Below are 21,238 nucleotides of genomic sequence, written 5' to 3'. Positions count from 1 at the left end.
AATCTGGGAAGAGAGAGAGGGGTAAAAATACATAAGGAGAAGGAAGGGAGCGGTGCTGTCTGCCTGCTGCCAGTCGGGGATGACCCCCAGCCTCCGTGCGACCGGCACATCCCCAAAACTGAGCATTGCTGATGCAGCCGCAACGCCTCGGCGTGCGTTACTATGGGAAAGGACAGTCAAACCTGCTGGGTAAAGGGAGTGCTACAAGCCTGATGCAATCACGCCCGCGTAAACACTTCTCCACCATTCAACCTCCCCAGCAAAGAGCCCACCGCTGCCGACCCGGTGATGGGGGTTGACAGGATCCCCTGCCTGAGCGTCTCCCATTGGAAAAGCCCTTTGCTGGCATCACTGCTATTTCACGCAGTGCTTGGGTTTTGCAGAACCGCCTTTCCTGGCGGGAAAAGCCCTGGTTTGGGTTCCCACCTGCCTGCCTACCTGCCAGGGTGCTGCTGCGCCAGCTCAGTTGGGAGCAGGCTGCCTGACCCGTGCCGTGCCGAGAGCCTGCCTGGGCAGGGCCAGCGCGTCGGGCAAGGGCTGAGCCGAGCCTCCTCTGCCCCGCATCGTGACGAGGATTTGGGGAGCCCTCGCTCTGTCCTGAGGGGCAGCGACCTGCCCCCCCACCCCGGGGAGGGTCCCACAGCTCTGCCAGAGCCGCCTGCCCACACCCGCTGACTTCACCGCTCCCCACACCCGCCCCAGAGTTTCTAGATGCGCCGACAAGGACGCGGTGCTGAGAACGATGCAGCTCGGTGCGCGTGCCAGATTGCAGATAGGGAGGAGGAGGAGGAGGAGGAGGAACAACTCCCCGCATCCAGACCAGCTGCCCCAGCACCCCCCAGGAGCAGGATTGCCCCCGTGTCGCATCCCAGCACCCGGCTGCCCTGGGTGCTGGGATTCACGCGCGCCTTGTTTTGTGCTGGTCTCCCTTTTATGTGCTGCCAGATCTGATGGCCCAGAACCCATGTGTGTGAGCTCACCTCTTTGGGTTGCTGCTTTCCGGCTTGCTGCTGTGTCAATAGCTGCAGGTGAAGCTGCTCCTGTTGCTTCTTGTAGTATTCCTGCAACTGGGAGGGAGGGAGGGACGGGAGGGGAGAGAGCAGCTGGGATTAGCAGCAGAAACACCCTGCTCACATCTCCCTGCCCGGCACTACCCCGCACCCAGCACCGGGCTTTGCCACAGCCATGCCAGCTCCTGGCACCACAGCTGCAGAAGAAACCTTGGGCACACGCTCCTAAGGGCTCTGAATCCCCACAGCAAAGTAAAATCCCCAAACACCACCAATGCCAGACCCCCTGGTTTTTTAATGCTGACCGGTTGCCCTGGCTTTCTGCCACCGGCTGGTCCAGGAGCCTCCGCCTTGCCAGGCCCCAGGGAGGAGGGTCGCAACTCCCCACCTCAGTAATTCCTGTGCACCCTGAGGATTTTGCAGCTGTCCTGGGGGGGTTGTTCAACGGGAGGATACAAAACACCAGGAGGTGGGCAACCCCCTGGAGAGAAGGGGGCCCAGGCGCTCTGGCACATAACCCAGTGTTTCAGCAGCGGAGAAACCCCGTTTTCGGCACGGTGGGACCCCAAAACACCCTTGGCGAGTGTTGCGAGAGCTGGGGGGCTCCCGGCTGGGAAGGGACTGGGAGCAGCCATGGCCCTGGTTTGGCCGGTGTGAGCGCCGGGGGCTCAGACCTGCATCCCCTTCATGGGCGCCACGGGAAAGCGCAGGCAGCCCAGCTCCTCGCAGCACCCCGGTCAAAACAGAGGGTTATGCCGGGCCAGCGAAACAGAGAAAAACACCCTAGCCCTGTGATGAGCCACCCGAGAGGGTCCCAGTCTGCAGAAGGCAGCACCGGGACCTGCTGGCGTTGACGCCAGCTCTCGCCCCGGCCCCTAAATAAACTGTTGGTGATGGATTTGCTGCACGCAGGAGGGGCCGGAGGCACGGGGAGGTCAGCGAGAGCCGGCGGCCCCCTCCCACCCAGCCCGTACCCCCGTGCAGGGGCGACGGCGGCTCAGGAATGCCCCTTTGGATGCCGGGAAGCCTTTATCAGCTCAGGGCTGACAGCGCTGACAGCAGCAACTTTGCTTTTTCTGTTGGTGAACAGGTTTGGAAAGCCTGGGTGTTTACCCGAAAGCCAATCAAAGCCAGGTCTCTGCAACATGGTCGAGCGCGGCTGCGGGAACATTGGGTCAGGGGTGAGAGGTGTGATGTTTGGTTTTCTTCTGGTGGAGAATGCGAGCTATTCCGGCCTGGGTTGTTTAATTTGCAGTCAAACGTGTTTCTTTATCCGGCTCCAAAGAGGCTCGGAGAAGGACCCACCCAGGGTAGTGTTTACCCTTTGTTCTTTCCCTGGGGCCAACCTTGAATCCTTATCAGCCTGTTTGGAGTAAACAGGTACTGGAGGCAGGAGGAAGGGTGTGGAGGATGCTTGTGGGATTTCTCCTGCTCTCCCTCCCGCCGGCGGGAGGTGTTTACCCAAGCAGACCTGTTTTGTTTCGGAGTTGAGGTTTGGTTTTTTTTCTTCTCCTCCTTTTTCTTCCCTCCCCGTTCATTTTACATTTGACAGAGTGCTCCGGAAAAGCCGAGTGGGGCCGTGAGAAACAAACCCACACACTCAGGTCTGGAGCCAGACCCAGGAACTTGCCCCAAAGCCCAGGCAGTGGCCGCAGGGGCTCTGCTTGGGGTCCCTTGAGCCAAGAGCATCCACCCTGACCCCAGCCATCCCCAGGAGCTGGGCAGCCCCAAACCAGCCCTCGTGCAGGAGCTTTCTGGGCTTTGAGACCCTGACTCAGCGCAGCAGCACCCAGCTTTGCCAGCACCGTTAGCACCTGCAGCTCTTTTCACCCCTTGGTGCTGGACATGCTGGGAATCCCCAAGGTAAGAGCCAGGGAACGCAGAAGCCCAAGGAGGAAAGGACCCATCTACCTGCCCCCAGCAAACTCCAGCATTTACGAGCACCGGTGGGGAATCGCTTGGCCGGATCCGGCCGACGCACAGCCAGCCCAGGACCAGCGTTACCTGTTGCAGCATTATCGCCTGCTGCTGCTGCAGGAGGGCCTGGAGCTGGGGCGGCGAGAGGATCTGCTGCATTTGCTGCGGCGTGATCATCTGCGGGGACATCATGGCCACAGACACAGGGACCTGCGGAGAGGAAGGACACGTCACCATTCCCAATCCCAACCCTGGAAAACCCTCCCCAAATGCCAACAGCCTGCGAGTGCCTCCCACTCCCCAGGCTCTCCCGGGGCATCCTCCATGCCCCACATCCCTGCGTCACCTTCGGGTGAAGCCCTTGGCCATCGGTCTGTCCTGGCATGCCAAGGCCACCGCCAGGGACATGGCGATGGCAGGGAGATGCCCCGCGGTCCAGCTGGCACCAGGGCAAAGCTTCCTAAATCACGAGCTCCCCCCACCCTGAGGGCAGGATGCTCTCTGCCTGCAGGGTCTTCTTTAAATGCAATTTTGCTGGGGGAATCGGGCATCGAGTGGAGCCAGCAGCACATGGGCAGCCAGCTCCAAACCGCAGCTCCCTCCCCTCCTGCGAGCACGGGAAAGGTGCCGGGCACCGCTCCTTCCCTCGGGGTCCCGGAGGATGGAAACACCAAGGGAAGTGGGGAAGATACCGATCACCCAAATAACTTTGCAAAGCAGAGCACAGAGGAAGAGGTTACCAGGTTCTCCATAGACACATCAAAGCTTTACCTCCAGTTGACACCAGTAATTACGATGCCAAGTGGAGGGAGGACTAAGAAAACCTGCCAACCCCTGCCTTTGGTTATCATAACACTGGTCCACACCCCCGCAGCACAGCACGGGAGAAGGTGTCGGTGATGGATCCCAGCCCCGCTGGGCCTGCTCAGGTGGAGCAACGCCGCCTTCCCAACCAGGGCCTTCAAGAACTGCCTTGTCCCAGCCCTCCGCTGATCCCACCGGCCCAAAGCCCTTCCCAAGGCTCTGGACAGGGTTATGGCTCTGCTGTAATTTAATAACCCTTCCCAGATGCTCCCTCTTCCTCGGAAAGCAGACGACCGCTGCTGGTCGGGAGCAGGAGAGCTGGTGAGCCACCAGCAGCCTGGAGACCCTGGGAGGAGGCAGCTCCTCAGCACGTGGGACGTGGCAGAGCCGGAGCCAGGCTCCCCGTGCAAGCCAAGGACCCAAGTTTGATCCAAAGCAGATGACCTGTCATCCCCTCGCTCATGGGTCTGGGGATCTCAGGGACCACGGGACAGAAAAACAAAGCAACCGGCTTCAGATCACCCAGCAAAGTCCAAATGAGAGCCCGGTAGGCACCAGCTCCTCCTGCCCAGGACCCCGAGCGATGCCTGGGCTCATGGTCTGGACCTGCCGCCCAACCTGGGGGCTGCCTCCCCCTCACCACTCCAGCCACCCCAACAGGGCACGGAGCAGGGATGGAACCCCAGGAGCGGCCCCACACAGGCCCTCCCGTCCACGGTGGGCGTCCGGCCGGGCTGGAGCACGCTGACCTTCAAGGGAGATTGCAAAGGCTTATCTGTTTACTCAGGCATTTTGCTGGAGGGAGGCGTCGCAAGCGGGCCGAGTTTCATTTGTCGCCGGTGATCCCCCCCCTCCAGCTGCCTTCGTGTCAGAGTTATTGATTAATTGCTGCGTGTTCACACCCAAGGGCTGCTGCTGGGGCGCCTTCGACTGCACCGGCTTGGCTGGTGGCGGAGGGCTCGGGAGGATGCAGGAGCATCCGCAGCAAAGAGCTGCAAAGCCCTGCAAGGGCTCCAGCACCCGCCGATGCCCGACGGAGAGCCAGGATTGCCCCAAGCACCCCCCGCGGCACCAGCACCGGCGAAAAGCTGCCGTTTCGGCGGTCAGGTGCTCGCAGACAGCTGTGCAAAGCCCTCGGCGAACATCTGGGAAGGAGGGAAGCTCGCAAGGACAGCAAGACGAGAGCGAGCAGGGTGCGCGCCCACTCGCTGGGGAGCTAAGCATCCTGCTAATTTCCCTTTGCCAATTCATCAGCTGGCAACGTGCTCGGAATGAGAGCCCCTAATTAATTGCTCATCCACGTCCCCCATCCGGGCGGTCTCCCTGCCCCCACCGCCGCCGTGCGGCCTCTCGTACACGTTTGCTGGCATTTTCAAATCGGAGGCATCCTAATTACCGGAGAGTTATAACACCTTCCATTTCTCGCCCAGCGGACTGACACCCTGTCAAGAGCAAAGAGAATTGCCAGAGGTTTTGACAACACTAATTGCCCCTATAATCTAAAAACACAAAGGAGAGGCGATCAGTCGAGAGGGCCCCAGCTCTCGATCCGACACGAGGTTTTCACAATGTTACAAGAAAACAAAAGTGACGCTTTTTAGAGTTTGATGGCTGCTAACAAAAGCAGAATTATATTTTCATACAACCTTTGTCTGCATTAAATGGCTTTTTCTTCCGCACTCCGATGCGGAGCTGACAAGGGGGAATGGCGGCGGCTTCGCAAGGGGGTGAGGTGTGAACGGGGCAAACCGGTGCCGGCTCGTGCGAGGGGCGTGCGGGCTTCGCCGCCTCCCCGAGCCCCGACGGATGCCAAAGCCGCACGGAGAATTTCCCCCCCAGCACGGAAAATGTCTCCCTCCCGGCCAAGGTTTCCAGGGAGGGCAGGAACTTTCTTTAGTAAAAGGGGAAATTCCCATATACAGCAAGTTTTGCTCCCGCTGCGGCCATTCATCACGCACGCCGGGTGCCGGGGAGGCTGCGGCGCTGCCGCCAGCGGCCGGCTCGACCCCGGCACAGGGCAGCAAACCGCGGTGCTGCGGTTCTCTGCCCCAGGCTCCGGTGACAGCCCCAGCTGCCTCTGCCGGGGACGGTGACAGCTGCTCGCCCCGGCAAAACGAGACGGGGATGGAAATGTCTGCCCCCGGCCCGGCCGCGAGCCCCACGGGGGCACCCGACGGCAGCTGATCCGCTAGCGGGGAGGGGAACGGCACGGCACGGCACGGCACGGCACAGCACGGCCCCCCGGGACGCCGAGGAACGCGGTTCAGCCCCTTCACCTGCAGCCACGGCACTCGGTGACCGCCGGCGTGCAAGCTTGCCCACGGCAGGGGACGAGGCCAGCCTGGCACTGCCGGGGAAGAGGGGGCCTTTGGGCAACGGTCCCCTCAAAAGCTCGGATCCGGGCGGCCAACACCACAAGCGAGAGCCAAAGGGTGCCGAGCGGAGCGGCACGGGGGGCTACGAGGGGTGAGCTGCACCCAGCTGCCTCCTCTCCGTCCCATCCACCCGGCAGCAAAGTCCCCCCCCGGGCACCAGATCAGCCGGGGCCCGTCCTTGCAGGCGGCGGTGGCACCGCACCCAGCAAATCCCCCGGGAAGCAGGTCCCAGCAGCCAGCCGCGCAGCAGCGGCTGGGCCCCGGCCGGCGCGTCACGAGCTGGCATCTGCCAGACACCGAGTCAGGAAGGGTTTGACTCACTGCTTGGCCGGCTGCCACCCCGCAAAACTGCTTACTAACAGCTCCGGCTGCCTCCCAGAAAGCCCCGGCGCTGCGGCTCCGACCGGCGAGTGGGATCTGGAGGGGCGATTTTCCAGGCGGTCCCGGTTGTAATCGCTCTGTGCCAGAGGATGGGGCGGACGCGGATCATCAGGCAGCGGGTGGAAAACGAGACGGGTATTACAGGGGAAACTCGGCGCTCGGCGTAAGCGCGGAGCAGCTCTGCCAAAGCCGGCTGAGCGAAACAGGATTTGGCCGGGCGTAACGCAGCAGGATGGGGGAGCGATGCTTTTATTTAAATTTTTCTTAGATTTTTTTTTTTTTTTTAACGGGAAGCGGATTGCAATTCCCAGCCACGAGGCAGAGCGAGGAAAGCCGCGGCCCAACGGCCGGTCTTGGCTCTCAGCGCTGCGGGGCTGCCGTCAGAGGGCCGGCCGCCCTCCTGACCCCCGAGACAGCTGGCTTGGCGCAGCACGGGAGCCGGGACATCCCCCACCAGCCCGGGGCGTGTGAGCGAGCCTGTGGTTTGCTCAGCCTCAAAGCATCCCTGCACCGACCTTCACCTCCCAGCCACGCCGTCGCCCGCGTCGGGAGGTTGCCGCGGGAGCTGCCGTGTCCCCGGGGCCAGCACGCTGCCACCGCTACAGGAAGGAGCATCTCCAGGTCCACCCTAAAACCGCACATCCGAGCTCCCACGGCAGGGCAGGCGTAGCCCAGACCTTGTGCCCCCCGCATCCCCGCTGATCCCGGGGGGGCTCCGGGATGAGCAAACCTCTGCCCGTGGTGGGCGTGTGCCAGCTACCTGGGGTGCTCGATGCTTCCCGCAGAGCCCAAGGCGCTGCACATCCTTGTCTCCGATCTAATCTCGGGTTTTAATTCCCGATTAGAAACAACAGCAAACATGTTTGCGCTGTTTTGCCCTTTTTTTTTTTTTTTTTAAACACCCTTTTCAATTCCAAAACCAACAGAAACAAACTGAGGGGGTCGGCAAGGGAGAACGGGAGCTGGGAACAGAAGCAGGGAAACAACCACCACCAAGAGCAGCTTCGGGTCTGCTGGTTTTAGGGGCAGGGGATGAGAAAGTCTCCCTCAGAGCACCCACTTCTCGCCGCTGCAGCTTGGAGGAGAGCAAACCTCTCACTTCGAGTCCAGCCATAGCGCGCAGGCGCATCTGCGCATCCCCTCCTGCGCTCGGCATCCCCAGGCGAGCTCCGGGATTCAGCTGGCTCGGAGCGTCTGCGAGAGCTTCGAACGCCCGGGGCCAGGCAGTGATGCCGCTCACATCGGCGCAACCCCAGCCACGGTTTATATACCCTGAGGGGTGGCACAGGGCCACCCCAACGCTGCTCTACCCCCCCGCCGCCCACACCACGCCGTGCCTGGGCCTTACCAAGGCGGGACAGAGACAACGGAGCAAAATCTGCCCCGGGTCAGAGCAGAAACCCAACCCAGATCTGCAAGGGAGCTCCAGCTCCATGTGCCAGGCTGGGTTTTGAGGCTGTGGGGTTATTTTATGAATACTTTGAACAGCCTTAGCACCAAAGGAGTAATTGCCTCGGGGGGTGGTGGCAGGAGGAGAGCAGCGGCACGGGGTGAGCAGGCAAGCGGGCGCTGGCGTAGCTGCGTGGAGGACACCCAGCCTCTGATGTTCGGCTGCACGCAAAGAAAAGGAGGAATCAATCCCCTGCGTGTTCCACCCAACATGCGTCCTCGTTAGCGCAGCGAGCCCCGCCGGGGAGGCACTAATCGCGCATAATTGGGCCGCGAGTCGCTAAAAGTTGAAAGGGAGCTGGCTGGGGGCTGCTCGTGACGGAGGCGACGGCATGCCGGAGCGCTGGCTGCCCGGCAGCCCCTTCCTCGGCACGGCCCTGCTGCGGCTTGGGGTGAGCATCGCCTGGGCAGGACCCCCGGGGGGGCCACACCTCCTCCACGGGCACGGGGTGCCCGCACGGCTCGTCACGCCGATGGAATCTGCAGGGACTGAAGCGACTCCTTTGCTCCCCCGTTAATCCAAAACTCCGCTGCTGCCGTCGCGGCGGCAGGGACAGCGGAGTGGGATGGTGGTGGCGGCAGGGGCTCCGGGCTGGCAGAGCCAGGGGCTCCGGGAAGGAGGAGGGGGAGCAGCAGGGGGGAGCGGGGATGGACGGCGGCGCTGCAAGTTCAAATGGAAAAATCTAGCGCCGCGCGAGCAGAGACGGACAGGCTGCTGTATTTTTTCCTGGAGAGGGAACGCAGAAGGGCTGGTATTGATCTGTCTTCATTACCCATTTCACTCAAGTTTCAAATCAACAAAATACACTTTTCCGCTCTGCTGCCCTCCCCGCCGCAGCAGACAAAAGAAAAGCAATTTCCCGCAGTTTGCTCCAAACTCCTCTCCCTTTCCCTCAGCGCCTTCAGCCCCTCTCCCATTCCAGAGGCTTTTTAACCTCAGCAAGTTGCTTGCACCAGAGGCTGGAGACCCCCAGCTCCAGGGGCTGAGCTGGGGACGGGACCCCAAAAAGGGCACCCTATGATTCAGTGGTGCCTCCAAGCCAGAAATGCCCCGGCACCGAAAACACGGGGTGCTGCCTTTCCAAACGCGCTCCAGCACCTCGTACCGTGGGCTTTACCGGATACTGGCAGCATCTCCCCATGCCGGCAGGATCCCGGGGGGGATCTGCTGCCCCCGACCAGCCTCGCGCAGGAGAGGAGCACCCTGCAGACCATCTGCAGCAAAAAGTCCTCAAACGCAACATTTTGTCAGTATCCGCCAAGTTTCTAAGAGTTTTAAAGTTGCAAAGAAATAAAACCATTTAAAAATGTTTCAGGGTGGGGTTTTTTGGCTTTTTTTTTTTTTTGATGCAGCTATAATTCGAGTGTCAGCTGTGAGGCTCTCCATACACAGCTACACCTCCAGGCATCTGGGGGGAGAGAGGATTCATACTCCAAAAGAAGAAAAAAAAAAAAAAAAAGCCCCAAGATCCCTGTTGAGCCCAGCAGCTCCTCCTTTAAGAGCATGCCGCTGCCGACTGCCATGAATATTCTCACTGGCTTGGTGCCCCATAACCACCCCGTCCCCACCAGCAAGGTGGCAGGGAGCTGCTCGCTGCAAATGCAAGCGCATGGAGCTCGCAGCGCTCCTGGGTGTGGGGGGTCCTGCTCTCTGCCCACGCCGGGCCCCTCCTGCTCGCTCCACCTGGGGCTGGGGGCTGGGAGCCGGCCGGCCGAGAGCCGAAGGGAGGCCACCGAACCAGCTTCTCCCCAAAATACCCACGCGACGTGGAAATCCATCTGCATCTCTGCAGGCACAGCCCGCGGGGGTCCGGGCTGGTGCAGCGAGGGCACCCCAGGTCCCAAACACCGTGACGAACCCCCCCGGTCCCACTGCACTGGGACCCAGCCTTCCTCCTCCTCCTCCTCCAGCCGTCCTGGCCAGTCTCATCCACACCACCCTGCCGTTAGATAAACTTCCTTTCAAAGGAGTCTGCTTAATCCTCTATCTCCCCTCGGTCAGATCCCGCTCCAGCTGCTGGCCGGGCCGGCGGGGCTGGGGGGAGGAGGAAGAGGCCGGTCGCTGCTGAGTTATGAGCTATTTCTGACTCACGTCTACAACTTTCACAAGTCCTTTTGCAACACAAAAAGGGAGGAGGGGAGAGGAAGGCAGATCCAGTTCACTCCGGCAAAGCCGCCGGCCAGATGGGCAGGGAGGGGAGGCGAGAAGAGGCAGCAGCGAAGGGGGGACTGGGATGTTAAGCAAGCGGCGAGCGAGCGAAGCGCGCATCGTGCATCGCAGCCGGGGGAAGCGGCAGAAGCAGCAGCGAGGGACGGACAGCGGAAGCAGCGCAGGCAGCAGAAGCGCGGGCAGGGACACGCACCCACGGAGGGGAGCGAGGCGCCGGTTACCGGAATCTGACTTCACCCTCCGCTGCCTTTGTCCTTCGCAGACATTTTCCATGCAGTGACTGCATTTCCTTCCTGCAAGCACCACTGGAAAAAGCCGCCTGTTTGGGCCGCAGAAGCCCTGACTAATTCCCGCTGCTTGTACCCAGCTGCCGCTTCCCGACCTGCCGGGGCAGCCGGGGGGCTCCGGGCTCCCCTGGCCCCCGCGAGCCCACCCCGGCCCCGGGCCGGCCCTCGCTGCCGGCCGAGGTTCAGCCGTGCCCCGGCTCGCCAAACCGGCGATTGCCCGTCCTGTCCCGTCCCAGCCCCGGCTCTCGCCGCCCACCCGCCACCGCGCCGGCTCAGCCCTAGCATAGGCAGGACCTCCAGCTCTGAGAGCGCTTGTGCTAATTACTTTCCTTTGTTAATTAAACCCACGTGGCTCTAATAAGGTAACCTGCTGTTCTCCGATAAATTTAATTAGCCTGAAGGGAGAGCCCCTCCGTGCAGCTATTTAAATTGTCACTTCCCATCGCTTGGGCTTTGCTTCTTTCTGCCTCCCCCCGCTCCAGGTTCGCCCCCTCCTCTGCCCCTCTCTTTCGGCGGAGGAGGGCAGCAGGGGAGCAAAGGGGAGGCCCCCCCTCCCCTACGGGAGCAGGAGGCCACCCAAGGGTGCTGCGCCCACCCAAAGCCCCATTTTCCTGCCAGTCCCGCAAAACCCCCAGCCCAGATGGGCCTTCATCCCGTCGCAGCAGCTGTCCCACGCTGGAGGACCTGCCCTGGCTCCAGCCCCACAGGGCTGTCCCTATCCAGCCCCTGCGCCCCGCTCGCAGCACCCAGCATCAGCCCTGGGGTGCCCCCACCCTGGGGAGCTCTGCGCCTCCCTGGCCGGAACGCCGTCCCAAGGCACGGTGGCACACGGTGGCCTCTCCCCGATCCTCACCCTGCCTGGAGCCACCCCCCCAGTTCCCAGCGCTGTATCCCACACAACGGGGACCACAAACCCCCAACAGACTTCCAAGGGATTTAACCCTTTGTGGGCTCCTGGCGTGCTTTGGTCACGACGCAGGCGACGTGTTTGCGCACGCACTCTCCCACGGCATCGGTCTGCAGCTGAGCCCTTCCCAAAGAGGGGGTGACGGGGGGTGGGGGGACGGACACGCGGCCTCGGGGCTCACCTGCACCGCCGGCTGCTTGCCCTCATTGCTGCTGGGGGAGCTCAGCCCCGTGGCCTGCTGCAGCAGGAACTGGCGTGCCACCTGGAGAGCCTGCAAAAGAGACACAGCAGGGTGGGCAGGAGGAAGGGTGCCCTCTTCCTCCTCCCTCCTCCGGGCACGCTCCCCCTCCAGCTCCCCGGAGCAGCACCCAGACGCGGGGCCGGCCGGCCTGGCTCTCCGCGGGTTTGGTTCACGGGGTGCGAGCGGTGCACGAGGAGGGCGACGCTCCCCGACGCTCTCTCCTGCCACACCAGTATGACCAGTACATCCCATTACAGACCACCACTCTCCCTACCTCCCGGAGCCACGGAGGGCCACGAGGACCTGGGGGCAATCCTATCCGCTTGCAAAAACCCCCAGCCTGTCTTCAGCAGGTCACCAGCTCCAGCATCTCCCGTGCCTCCGGCAGGTTTCCCCGCGGGCCACCCCCAGCCTCCCCAAGCCCCGGCACAGGTGTCCCCTGGCCAGGCGCGGCCGGCGCCCGGTGAAGGTCCGGCGGGGGGGCTGGCTCCTGGCTCATTTATTCCCCCCTTGCACGGAGCCACCGCTACGTTTCTGCGGTAGCTGACTTCCCTCGTGTCCAAAGCTACCGCGTGTATTTAATTTTACATCCGGCTGTCCCGCTGGAGCGCCAAAAAGTCCCAGTCGCCGCCCAGATTCAGGTCAGGCCAAGTGCAGGATTACACCCTGAATTAATAATCCATGAATGCGTCCGCGCGGAGTTTACGGTGATGCAGGCGGCGTTTAGCAACTCGCACAAGTGACCAAGACGAAACCTGCTTGTTTTTATGGGTGTTTACCTAGAAAGAGTTACGGGTTTCCTTAACTTGTTTGCAGGGATGAAGGTGCCTCGCTGGGAAGTCGCACAACAGGCAGAAGAGGGAGAAACCAACATAAATCGATAAAAAGAAAAGAAAACCGCTTGTGGAAACACACGCAGGCACAAGCAACCGTGAGCGAGCCGTGCACGGCAGTGTCGGCAGCTGAAGAAAGGGGGTGAAATTAAGGAAAATCCTGCAAAGAAACAAGGAGAGAGGAGCAAGCGCGAGCCGGCAGAAGAGCCGGCTGGTCACAGGCGAGCGCGGCCGAGGGCGAGCACCGGTGCGCACGCAAGGCGAGAAAAGGAGCTTCATTCAGGAGCCGAGAGCCAGGAGAGGGAAGAAAGCCCTAACGAAAACAACCCTGCGGTACCTGGCTGCTGCTCCCAGACCCGCTTCCTCATACACTCCTTATTTTTGCTTTTAAAGAATTTTTTCTTTTTTGGTACGTTTCTGAACAACCAAGCCCTTGTGGCCCTGCCTGCAGGACAGGTTTGCATTAGGGCCCGGTGCGGGGTCAGGGCCCGGCTCGGCGGTGCTGCCAGCAGCACGCGGGTTCCCCCGGTTGTCATCGCCCCGGCCGTAAATCACCGCCCCGGCTTCCAGGAGGCGGCTGCGCGCCCCAAGAAAGGGCCGCTTGTTAACGCTCTGCGTTTCCAGCTATAAAGAAGAAAGCCCCCAGCCCGCGTGCCACCTCTCCGTCCCTCCCTGCCAAACCCGCCCGCAAAACTTGCATGGCTCACGGTGTGGATGCACCTTAGCACACCGCTCCAGCCCGCTCGCTCCTGATTTAACCTCTGTGAACCAAGGAGCACCCACAGCACCCTTAAACAGGGGCCCAACAGAGCATCCACGAAGGCTCATTACCTGCGTTTTAAGCAAAAGGTCCCATTTCATGCTCCTCTTCGCTGTGGTTGCTCGGGAAGAGCGTATGGGACAGATTTAGAGCAAAGGATGTCTGAGCTGTGCCACCACTGATTTTTTCTGTGAATAAAGAAAATTCCGACCCGCTCCTTGCACGTGGACGGGCGTTAGAAGCGTATTTGCAAAATGAGAGGTCATTTTAAAGTTGCTGCCGAAGCCAGAGGCTATGCGCAGAGGGTTTAGCAGACACGGCTTTGCCTACTTTATTTACAAAAATATCGCTTCCTAGCAAGGGGATCGAACCCAACAGCTGTGCCCCAGACGCAGCACACGACACCTCTGCCCTGCCCGGCTGTTTGTCACCGTGCGCCTGCCCCGAGAAAGCCAAAAGCCCAGGAGGTTCAGGAGCCTCTGGGACCCCAGCGTTACCCTCCCACGATGAAACTGCCAGGGCTGCACCCAGGGTGCACCCAGAGCCCGGCGTGCCCAGCGCGGGCGCACCCAGAGCTGCGCCATGCCCTTCCCGAGCACCCCGGCTGGCTGCTGGGGATGCCCCAAAACCACATGACCACTAACTTGCAAACTCACTTTATCCACACGATTGAAAACTAAAATCCTTGAGGACAAACGTGGCAATTCGCTGCTGGGAATCGCCGATGGTATGAACCTGCGGTGGAAGTCCCAGAGCTGACGCAGCCCCAGCACAAGGCACGCTTCTCCGCAGGCATGTTATTTCCCTGTTATTAACAGTAATGGATGTGCATCGGTAATGCGAACACAAAAGCCATGTGACAGTTATGACAGCTCAAGGTCTGATATTTTAATTACTTTTTGAAATGAAAACAGTAATTCCAGTTAAAAGCCAAGGGTGGAGGAATTCAATCGCCGGCTGCTCAGCACCTGCGTGCGGTAGAGCTGGCCGGTCTGAGGCGCCCACGCGAGGACGGGTGCCGGACCACCGGCCGCATCCCGTGCGCGCACCGGCTGCCCGAGCTTTATCTATTTCTCCCACGAGTCCGTCTGACAGGGGTTTGCGTGGATTTGGTTTCTCCACCTGCACCACACGCACTCCTCCGGCATTTGTAAGGACCATCCCACGGAGGCGATCCGGAGAAGCAGGTCCCTGCCCCAGCCCAGCACAAACCAGTGCAGCAGGCACGGAAAATACAGCAAAGAGGGGAGAACCAGAAGAGACGTAATGCCAGCGCCTGGGCAAAGCGCTAGGCAGGACTGCTCCCAGAATCTCTCTTTCTAAACCCGAACACTGGCTGGCCCACGGGTGCCACCGAGGCCCCAGCGCCCGGCTGGCTCAGCCCCATCGCTGGCCGCCCACCTCGCGCCGCCTCAGGGGGGAATTTAATTCACTCCCCGCTGGCTCTCTCACTTTGTTGTGCTCTGAAGCACGAAATTACAAGATTTACAGGAAAAAAAAATGACACGGCCTTACAATTGCACACAGGGGCCTCTCCGCCAGCGCCCCGGAGCTGCCCCCTCCCTCCCCACCACCCGGCAGCGATTTCCACCTAAGCCTACGTCCAGCTCAGCCTGCAAGCGAAGGATGCTCTGCCCGGCAGCGCCGGGGTCTGCAAACCTGTTGCACCAGGCAGGCGGAGCCCCGAGAATTGAAATTCGGGATGCAGAGCTCCACGTTATCTCCATTTGTTACCCTCACCCCACAGGGCAGGAGGACCAGCCCCGGTGCTGGCGGGGATAAAGCCTTTTTCCATAGGGATGAGCAAGGAAGGTGTCACCCACAACCTCTCCTTAGCGCTGAGCAGACTGACAGCAGAAGGAAGAAAGGCTCTCCTCATAGGAGTGGATGGGCTTTCACCTCCTGGCTCTGTGAACTGGAGAAAAAATGATTTTTTTAAAAAATTGTATCCTGCTGCATAGTGTTATTCAAGAGTCATTAGCACGTTACCCGTAATTAGGAACGAATGGGTTGTGTCAAATTCATCACGCTCCTGGACGGCTCCCTTTGATCAGCAAATTATCCCATAAAAAAGTTTGTAATGTCTCAGACACTTACGTCAAGAGCTGATGCTGTTCGCTTTGCCCTCCCCAGGAGCAGCAGCAGCAACGCGTTTCGGGGCTGAGGAAGAGGATGGCGACCTGGACCTTGCTGGGGGTGGCCCACAGCTCGGGCTGCCACGGGGGCATGCAACGCCCCAGGTTTTTGCAGGGAGAGATGCTGGACGGTGCGTGCTGGGGCAGGGAGGGGGTCACTGAATAAACCACGCCCGGGATTAATCCCAGGCGCGGCGAAGGCTCTGTCCAGACAGCCCACGCCCTGCCGGGCCCGGCTCCGAGAGGCTTCCCCGCCGCGGCAGGGGACTCTCGGGTGCCCAGCCCGCGGGGATGCTCGCCTCTCCCCAGAGGCACCCAATCCCTCCAGTTCGCTGGAGAAGCCAAGGCTGGATCCTCTCCCTGACTTCGGGCAAAAGTGTCTCACCCTCCAGCAGGGAAGCAGCCCGTGATCCCGGCGTCCACCCAGCACACCCGGGGATTATCATTAATTCTTCCCCCAAAGGCTCCTGCTCCGGCCAGCGGGACTCCACCCCTGTTCGCGAGGGGGGCATCCCAGGACGGCAGGAGGGACAACTTTTGGCTGCCTTCCCCACGGCAACCAGCGCAGAACTCCCATTCTCCCACGGGGAACAGCAGGCTCCGTGCAGCCCCGGCGATGGAAGAGCCCGGCGAGAGGAGGCGGCGGCTCCCATCCCGCTAGGACGGCTGCCTCGCACGTAGCCCTTGCACTAGCCCTCATCCCTGCCTGGCCGCCTTTTTCCCCACAAAAGCGGCCCAAGCCGAGCCTCTCCCAGGCCTCCCGTTGCCCGGTCAAATTGGGAAGAAATAGGTCAAGAGGTTCAAAAAAAGTTTGGCGAGGGCGGAGATGTCCATGGGTCTTTCTAAAAGCACAAGCCTGGGCCTCCCAAAAACCAAACAGTGCAATGGAAAATCCTGGCCGGGATATTTTTAAACTACCTTATTCTACCAGGTATTTCGTTTTACGAGGGTGTACTTTTTAATTACGCCCAGCGGTGCCCGGACGCTGCAGCTGCCGGAGCCAAGAGCAGCGCGCCGGCTGCCTGCCGCGCAGGGAGGAGCGGGTCGACCCAGCCCGCGATGGGAACCGCTGCCCAAAAATACCCAGGGATTTTCCACCGGGAGGGGATCAAACATTTGCATGGGGTTTTAACCTCCAATGAGTGAAAAGCCACCTTAAAAATGATATTAAACCAAGAATTTTGCAAGGAAGGGGGCAGAATGAGGATCTATAAAGAGAGTCTGTATCCTCCCCTTTCCCTCCGCTCCTTTTGGAGGGCAGAAAGAGGTTGGGAAGGGATGAAAAAAATGTTAAAAAAAAAAAAAGATTTTTTACACTAACCTCATAAAAATGACATCGTCACATTCCAGAATTAGAGCTATTAAAACAACACACACACGGATATTTTTAGATGGATATTAACGGTAAATGATGCCATATTGAGAAGCACTTCCACCCAGCCCAGCCCCGGTCTTGCTTAACCAGAACCAAATGGCTCAAAGAGATCAAAATTAACAAAAACGACACAATTCTTCACAGGGCGGGGGGAAAGTCCTTTTACAACCGGCTCTGTGCCTCCCTCTCGGCCCCAGCTGTTCTCCCTTTCGCCGCACACGCTAATGCTTCTGGACTTTATTCCTCCACTCTTGACTCTTCAATCCTCGCAGGCGAGGGGTTAAACCCATTTCCACTAATGAAGAACACAAGGAACAAGCTCCCGACAATCCCATCCCGTGAAAAAAAAAAAAAAAAAAGGATTAAAAAAAAGGGGGGGGGAAACCCCTCCTGCATTTGTACTCAGTAAAATATGAAATATAAATCAAGAAACCTAATAGAGAGATGAGTTTCACTTAAGTGCTCCAGTCTCATTTTTATCTTAAATGCCCTAATAATAGCGGATTACACAATATATTTGAGATGTGATCACATGTTTTATGGAACGGTATCTTTCCTATGGCAGAGAAGTGCCTCTCCTCCCCCCATCCACACCCTTCTTCAACTACCAAAAAAGTCCAATTTGCCTTTTTTGTTTTATAATGTCTTATTTTTGTTCAATAACTTGACATTTCTTTGACATGCGTCTGCAACAAACTGCGGTATTTTTTTCTTTGCATAACAAAAACACACCGAACACCACTAGAGCGGCTGGATTTTCCATATGGCTCCTTTTCCATGGGACTGCAAGTTGGGAAGAGCTACCGTGCGGCCGCCGGGCTCCGGGGCTTTCCCCATGATTCCCCCAGGACATCCCCGCTCCGAGCACCTCTGCGCTCGTGCCCCATCACCCCCTGCACCCCAAAACCGCAACAACCCCTGAGACGCAGCCCCTCTGCACCCCACGGCTTAAACCTTGGCTCCGGGATGAGCCTCGAAGACCTGGGATTTTTTTGCAAGAATTCACGGAAACCCTGGAGAGACCGGAATCGCCGGAGAGCAGCCCCCGTTCGGCACGGTGGCCCCGTGCGATGCCCACCCATGGGTTTCCCCCAGCCCCGTCACCGCTCCCGCGGGGTGCAGCCCTGCACCCCGGTACCCAGAGCGGAGCATCACCCATCCTTCTCTCACGGCGGGGACGCAACAGCCCCATCACCCCGCCTCCCCCGCTTCCTGCCCAGCCTTCCTCCGCCGAGGATTACCGGGGGGGCCGGCGTGGCGGGGGGCGAGGGGCTGGCCCCCACGTTAAAAACTCGTTAATGCGCAAAGGCGGCAGGGCCCTTTGGAGCCCGCTTAGAGGACGTCAGCGCGCTGGAGGTCTCACCACGTTCCCACAGCAACGGCGGTGGGAGACCCCGGCCGGCGGGCAGCCCTCCCATGCCCCCGGCCGACCTCTCCCCGCCGCCAACCCCGGCACAATGCGGGCGCGCGCTATTCAAGCTTTTCAGCCGAATTCCGCCATTGAAATCCAGGGGTTTAACCCGAACGCCATCCCCTGCGCTGGGGGGAGAGGGAGGGAGCGAGGGGAGGAGGATGCCCTTTCCCCACCCCATCCCGCCAGGATCCCGCTCTCCCTCTGGGCTCTCCGGACCACGGGATGCTCTGAAGTCGCATGGATCCGGGCCGACGGACCGACCGGGCGCAGCCGAGGACGGCGACAGCAAGCCGTGCTCTGCGGCGGAGCAGAGCCGGCACCGCGGCTGGCAGCCCCCGGGCTGGTGCAGCCGGACACCCGCGTCCTCTTGCTCCAGGGGCTCCCCAGAGGCCACGGAACAGCCTCGGGGGTCCCCGAGCACCCTACAATGCACACACCTCCCCGCCAGCCCCCACCCAGGGCACTCACCTCCCGGCAGCATCGTCAGAGAGGTTTTGACCTGCTACCTGCTACGGCCCCGCAGCCCAAAAAGCCCCAGGGCTGTCTGGGCTCACCCTTTCAAAAGGGCGAAAGCAGAGAGACCGTGGGCACCGAAGAAGGTCAAAAGCAGCTCGCTTCGCCAAAAGGCGCAAACCCAGCCAAAAGCGAGGGCACAGCACGCGCCCCGGGAGCTGCGTCGCCCAAGCCCCTACGGACACGGAGTTTTACGCCGCTGACGGCCCTGCGAGCCGAGGTGGGGTGGCTGAGTGGTGGGTTCCCACTCCTCCAGGCTTCCTAACGTCTCTTAGGGATTTCGTAAGAGTTAAATAAGGATTGAGTGCCGACATTTCGGGAGCTGCGGCGGAGCCGGGACAGAGGAGCTGTCAGACGGGAACAGCCCAGTGGTCCGGGAGCCTGCCTGTGACAAGGGGCGAATGCTGGATGCTCCCGAGGATGGTGTAAAGCCTTCATGAAGCACCTAATTGTGCAAAACTCTATATATGGGGACATTTATTCCTGACCCCAGCTGGTGCTCAGCCTGTTCCCTGAAGCATGAAGATTGATAGTCCCCGGGATGGTTTTTTTTTTCCCTCCCCCCAAGGTGCTGTCATTGCAGATGTCATTTGTTTTTGGAAGTTTAGCAAACCCTCTGCCTTAATAATTCCATGTGCCGGCGAGTTTCCCAGGGTAATTACAGCAGGAATCCAAAAGAAGAAATGCAAAAGAGTGAAATTAAACATCGGCTGTGCCTTGGGCAGGGCAGGATTTACCGGGTGAGCTCAGGGAGCAGCATCCAGTGGGGATGAGCAACAGCGGCAGCGCTCCACATTGCAAACATCCCTTTTTTCCCTATTTTCCAGAGGAGATAACCCCGTTTCGTAACCACGCTGCCCACCCTCTGATCTGCACCGCTTTGGCCGTGCAGGAGCAAGCATCTCCTATTCACCCCTGGCTCCGGCTGCCGCTCGGCGAATTCGGGGCCGTCCCCGGCGTGGGGAGGGGGGCGAGCGGCGGCTCCTTCGGCAGGGGTGACTCGCAGCAGCATTACACGCATGATTACCCTTCAGATCGGGGAACAGGGGCTTAACTGCGTGAGAAACGGCTGTTATTCAGGTAATGGATTTACAGCACTCACTACTAAAGTATCAGACACAGCAATTTTTTACAGCTTTCACGCTGGAATTTATGGCTCAGGGAGGCGATCTCCATACGAGGCAGGGATCATTGCCTTATTTAGTATCCGAGGAGGAAAATTTATGTTTTCTCCAAAGTTTGTTTTGAAAGGTAACCTGCAGGCATGCACGCACGTCCCCCCCCCGTCCCCGCAGCCGCCCGGGCGCACACGGTGCAAGGGGAGAAGCGTGCCACGCAGCTCCCGCGCGCGGGCTCCCCGAGGCTCGCGCACGTGTGCTCAAGGACAGAGCCGTGGCACGCACGTGTCGCAGTCACACGTGTTTTCGGCCACGTGTGCGCGAGGTTAACTCTTCAGCTGAAGGCGCCAGGGGCCGCAGAGAATGGGGGACCACCTCTGGGCACCCACCTGGATCACCAAATACAGACTCGGAGAAAACCTGCTCCTTATTTTCCAGCCAACAGGTCTTCGCGCTGCTCTCGCAGCTCTCCTCCTTTTCCTGCGCCACCTTCCCCGTACCGATGGGCGACGGAGCAGGCAGACCCCACCAGCGCACGCAGGACCGCCCCCCAAAACGCAGCCATCTCCGGGGCAGCAGGGACCACCCCACAAGCTGCACGGACAGACGGGCTCCCGAGGGACGCGCACCCCAAAGGACAGGCACCTGCTTTTTGGGGCAGCGCTCGCACCCCAGTTTCAACAGGGATGACCAAGCCTGGCGCAATCCATCTGGGCCAGCCCTGGGGGCGAGGGGAGGGTAAAATTGCGCTTTGCCTCCAAACCAAATCCTCGAAGGACCCGGTTCCACGTTGCCTTGCGCACGGCAGGTGAGAGAAGGAAGCGGGGCGTCCCTCCTACCTGCTGCTGCTGGAAGTGCAGGAGCTCCACGGGGCTCATCTCGCCGTTGGTCTCCCCGCTCGCGGCTCCTTCGCGCCCGCCGCCCCCTCCACCGCCGCCTGCGCCGCCCCCGCTGCCATCGGGCTGGTTGCTGAGGCTGCTGACCCCGTTTTGGCTGGAGGGAGTGGACCGTATCGTCTCCGAGGCAGATTCAACCATCATGACTTGCTAGCAGGACCTAAGGAGGAGGAGGAGGAGAGAGCAGAGGCTGAGAAGGGAGCCTGAAATCCCCCGTCGGCACCCCCGCCGCCGCCTGCCCCGCGCCCCATCCTCATCCTGCCCCGTCTCTGATCCCCGCGAGGTCCAGCAGGGAGATGCAGGGATGGAATGTCAAAACCCGGCCAGTTTTAGCTGCATTCAATTTACTCCAAAAAATAAACGTGCAGCAGCGTGAGCTGCCGCGAACACGCTGCCAGCCCTGTACAGCACTGGGGCAAAGCAAGTGCAACCCATCCCTTAGGAAAACACCATGTTTTCAGCCTGATGCAAGACATAAAACCCCAGGAATCTGGGCATTTTTCACAGAATCCCAAAATATTTCACTTTGAGACACTGGAGACAGCAAAGCTGAAGTTTCAGCGAGGCTGCACACAATGCATGTGGAGCCCGCGCCACATATTTCACCGTGAAAATCTCAACAAAGTTGACACATTTCCACGAAGCGCTTCAGC

At 60.2% G+C, this 21,238-nt stretch overlaps 1 protein-coding gene across 6 annotated transcripts in view; it reads right to left on the bottom strand.

The window, feature by feature from the left end:
- The window catches only part of FOXP4 (forkhead box P4), a 39,031-nt gene extending 18,302 nt beyond the window's left edge, over window positions 1-20,729 (bottom strand). For 2 of the 6 annotated variants that reach the window (XM_075722578.1, XM_075722576.1), the window contains exons 1-4: window positions 20,529-20,729; window positions 11,482-11,571; window positions 3,015-3,137; window positions 981-1,067 (exon numbers count right to left, since the gene is read on the bottom strand). In XM_075722578.1, the coding sequence (XP_075578693.1) occupies window positions 981-1,067; window positions 3,015-3,137; window positions 11,482-11,571; window positions 20,529-20,729 (501 nt within the window). Of the gene's footprint in view, window positions 1-182; window positions 186-980; window positions 1,068-3,014; window positions 3,138-11,481; window positions 11,572-20,528 lie in introns of all 6 variants that reach the window. The other 4 variants (XM_075722580.1, XM_075722579.1, XM_075722575.1 and 1 more) reach the window with 3 other exon arrangements.
- Window positions 20,730-21,238: the final 509 nt, after the last annotated feature.

The sequence above is a fragment of the Pelecanus crispus genome, chromosome 17 (assembly GCF_030463565.1).
Source record: "Pelecanus crispus isolate bPelCri1 chromosome 17, bPelCri1.pri, whole genome shotgun sequence".
NCBI lineage: Eukaryota > Metazoa > Chordata > Aves > Pelecaniformes > Pelecanidae > Pelecanus > Pelecanus crispus.
Note: the sequence above shows the minus strand (reverse complement) of the source record. Positions and strands in the feature narration are given on the sequence as shown.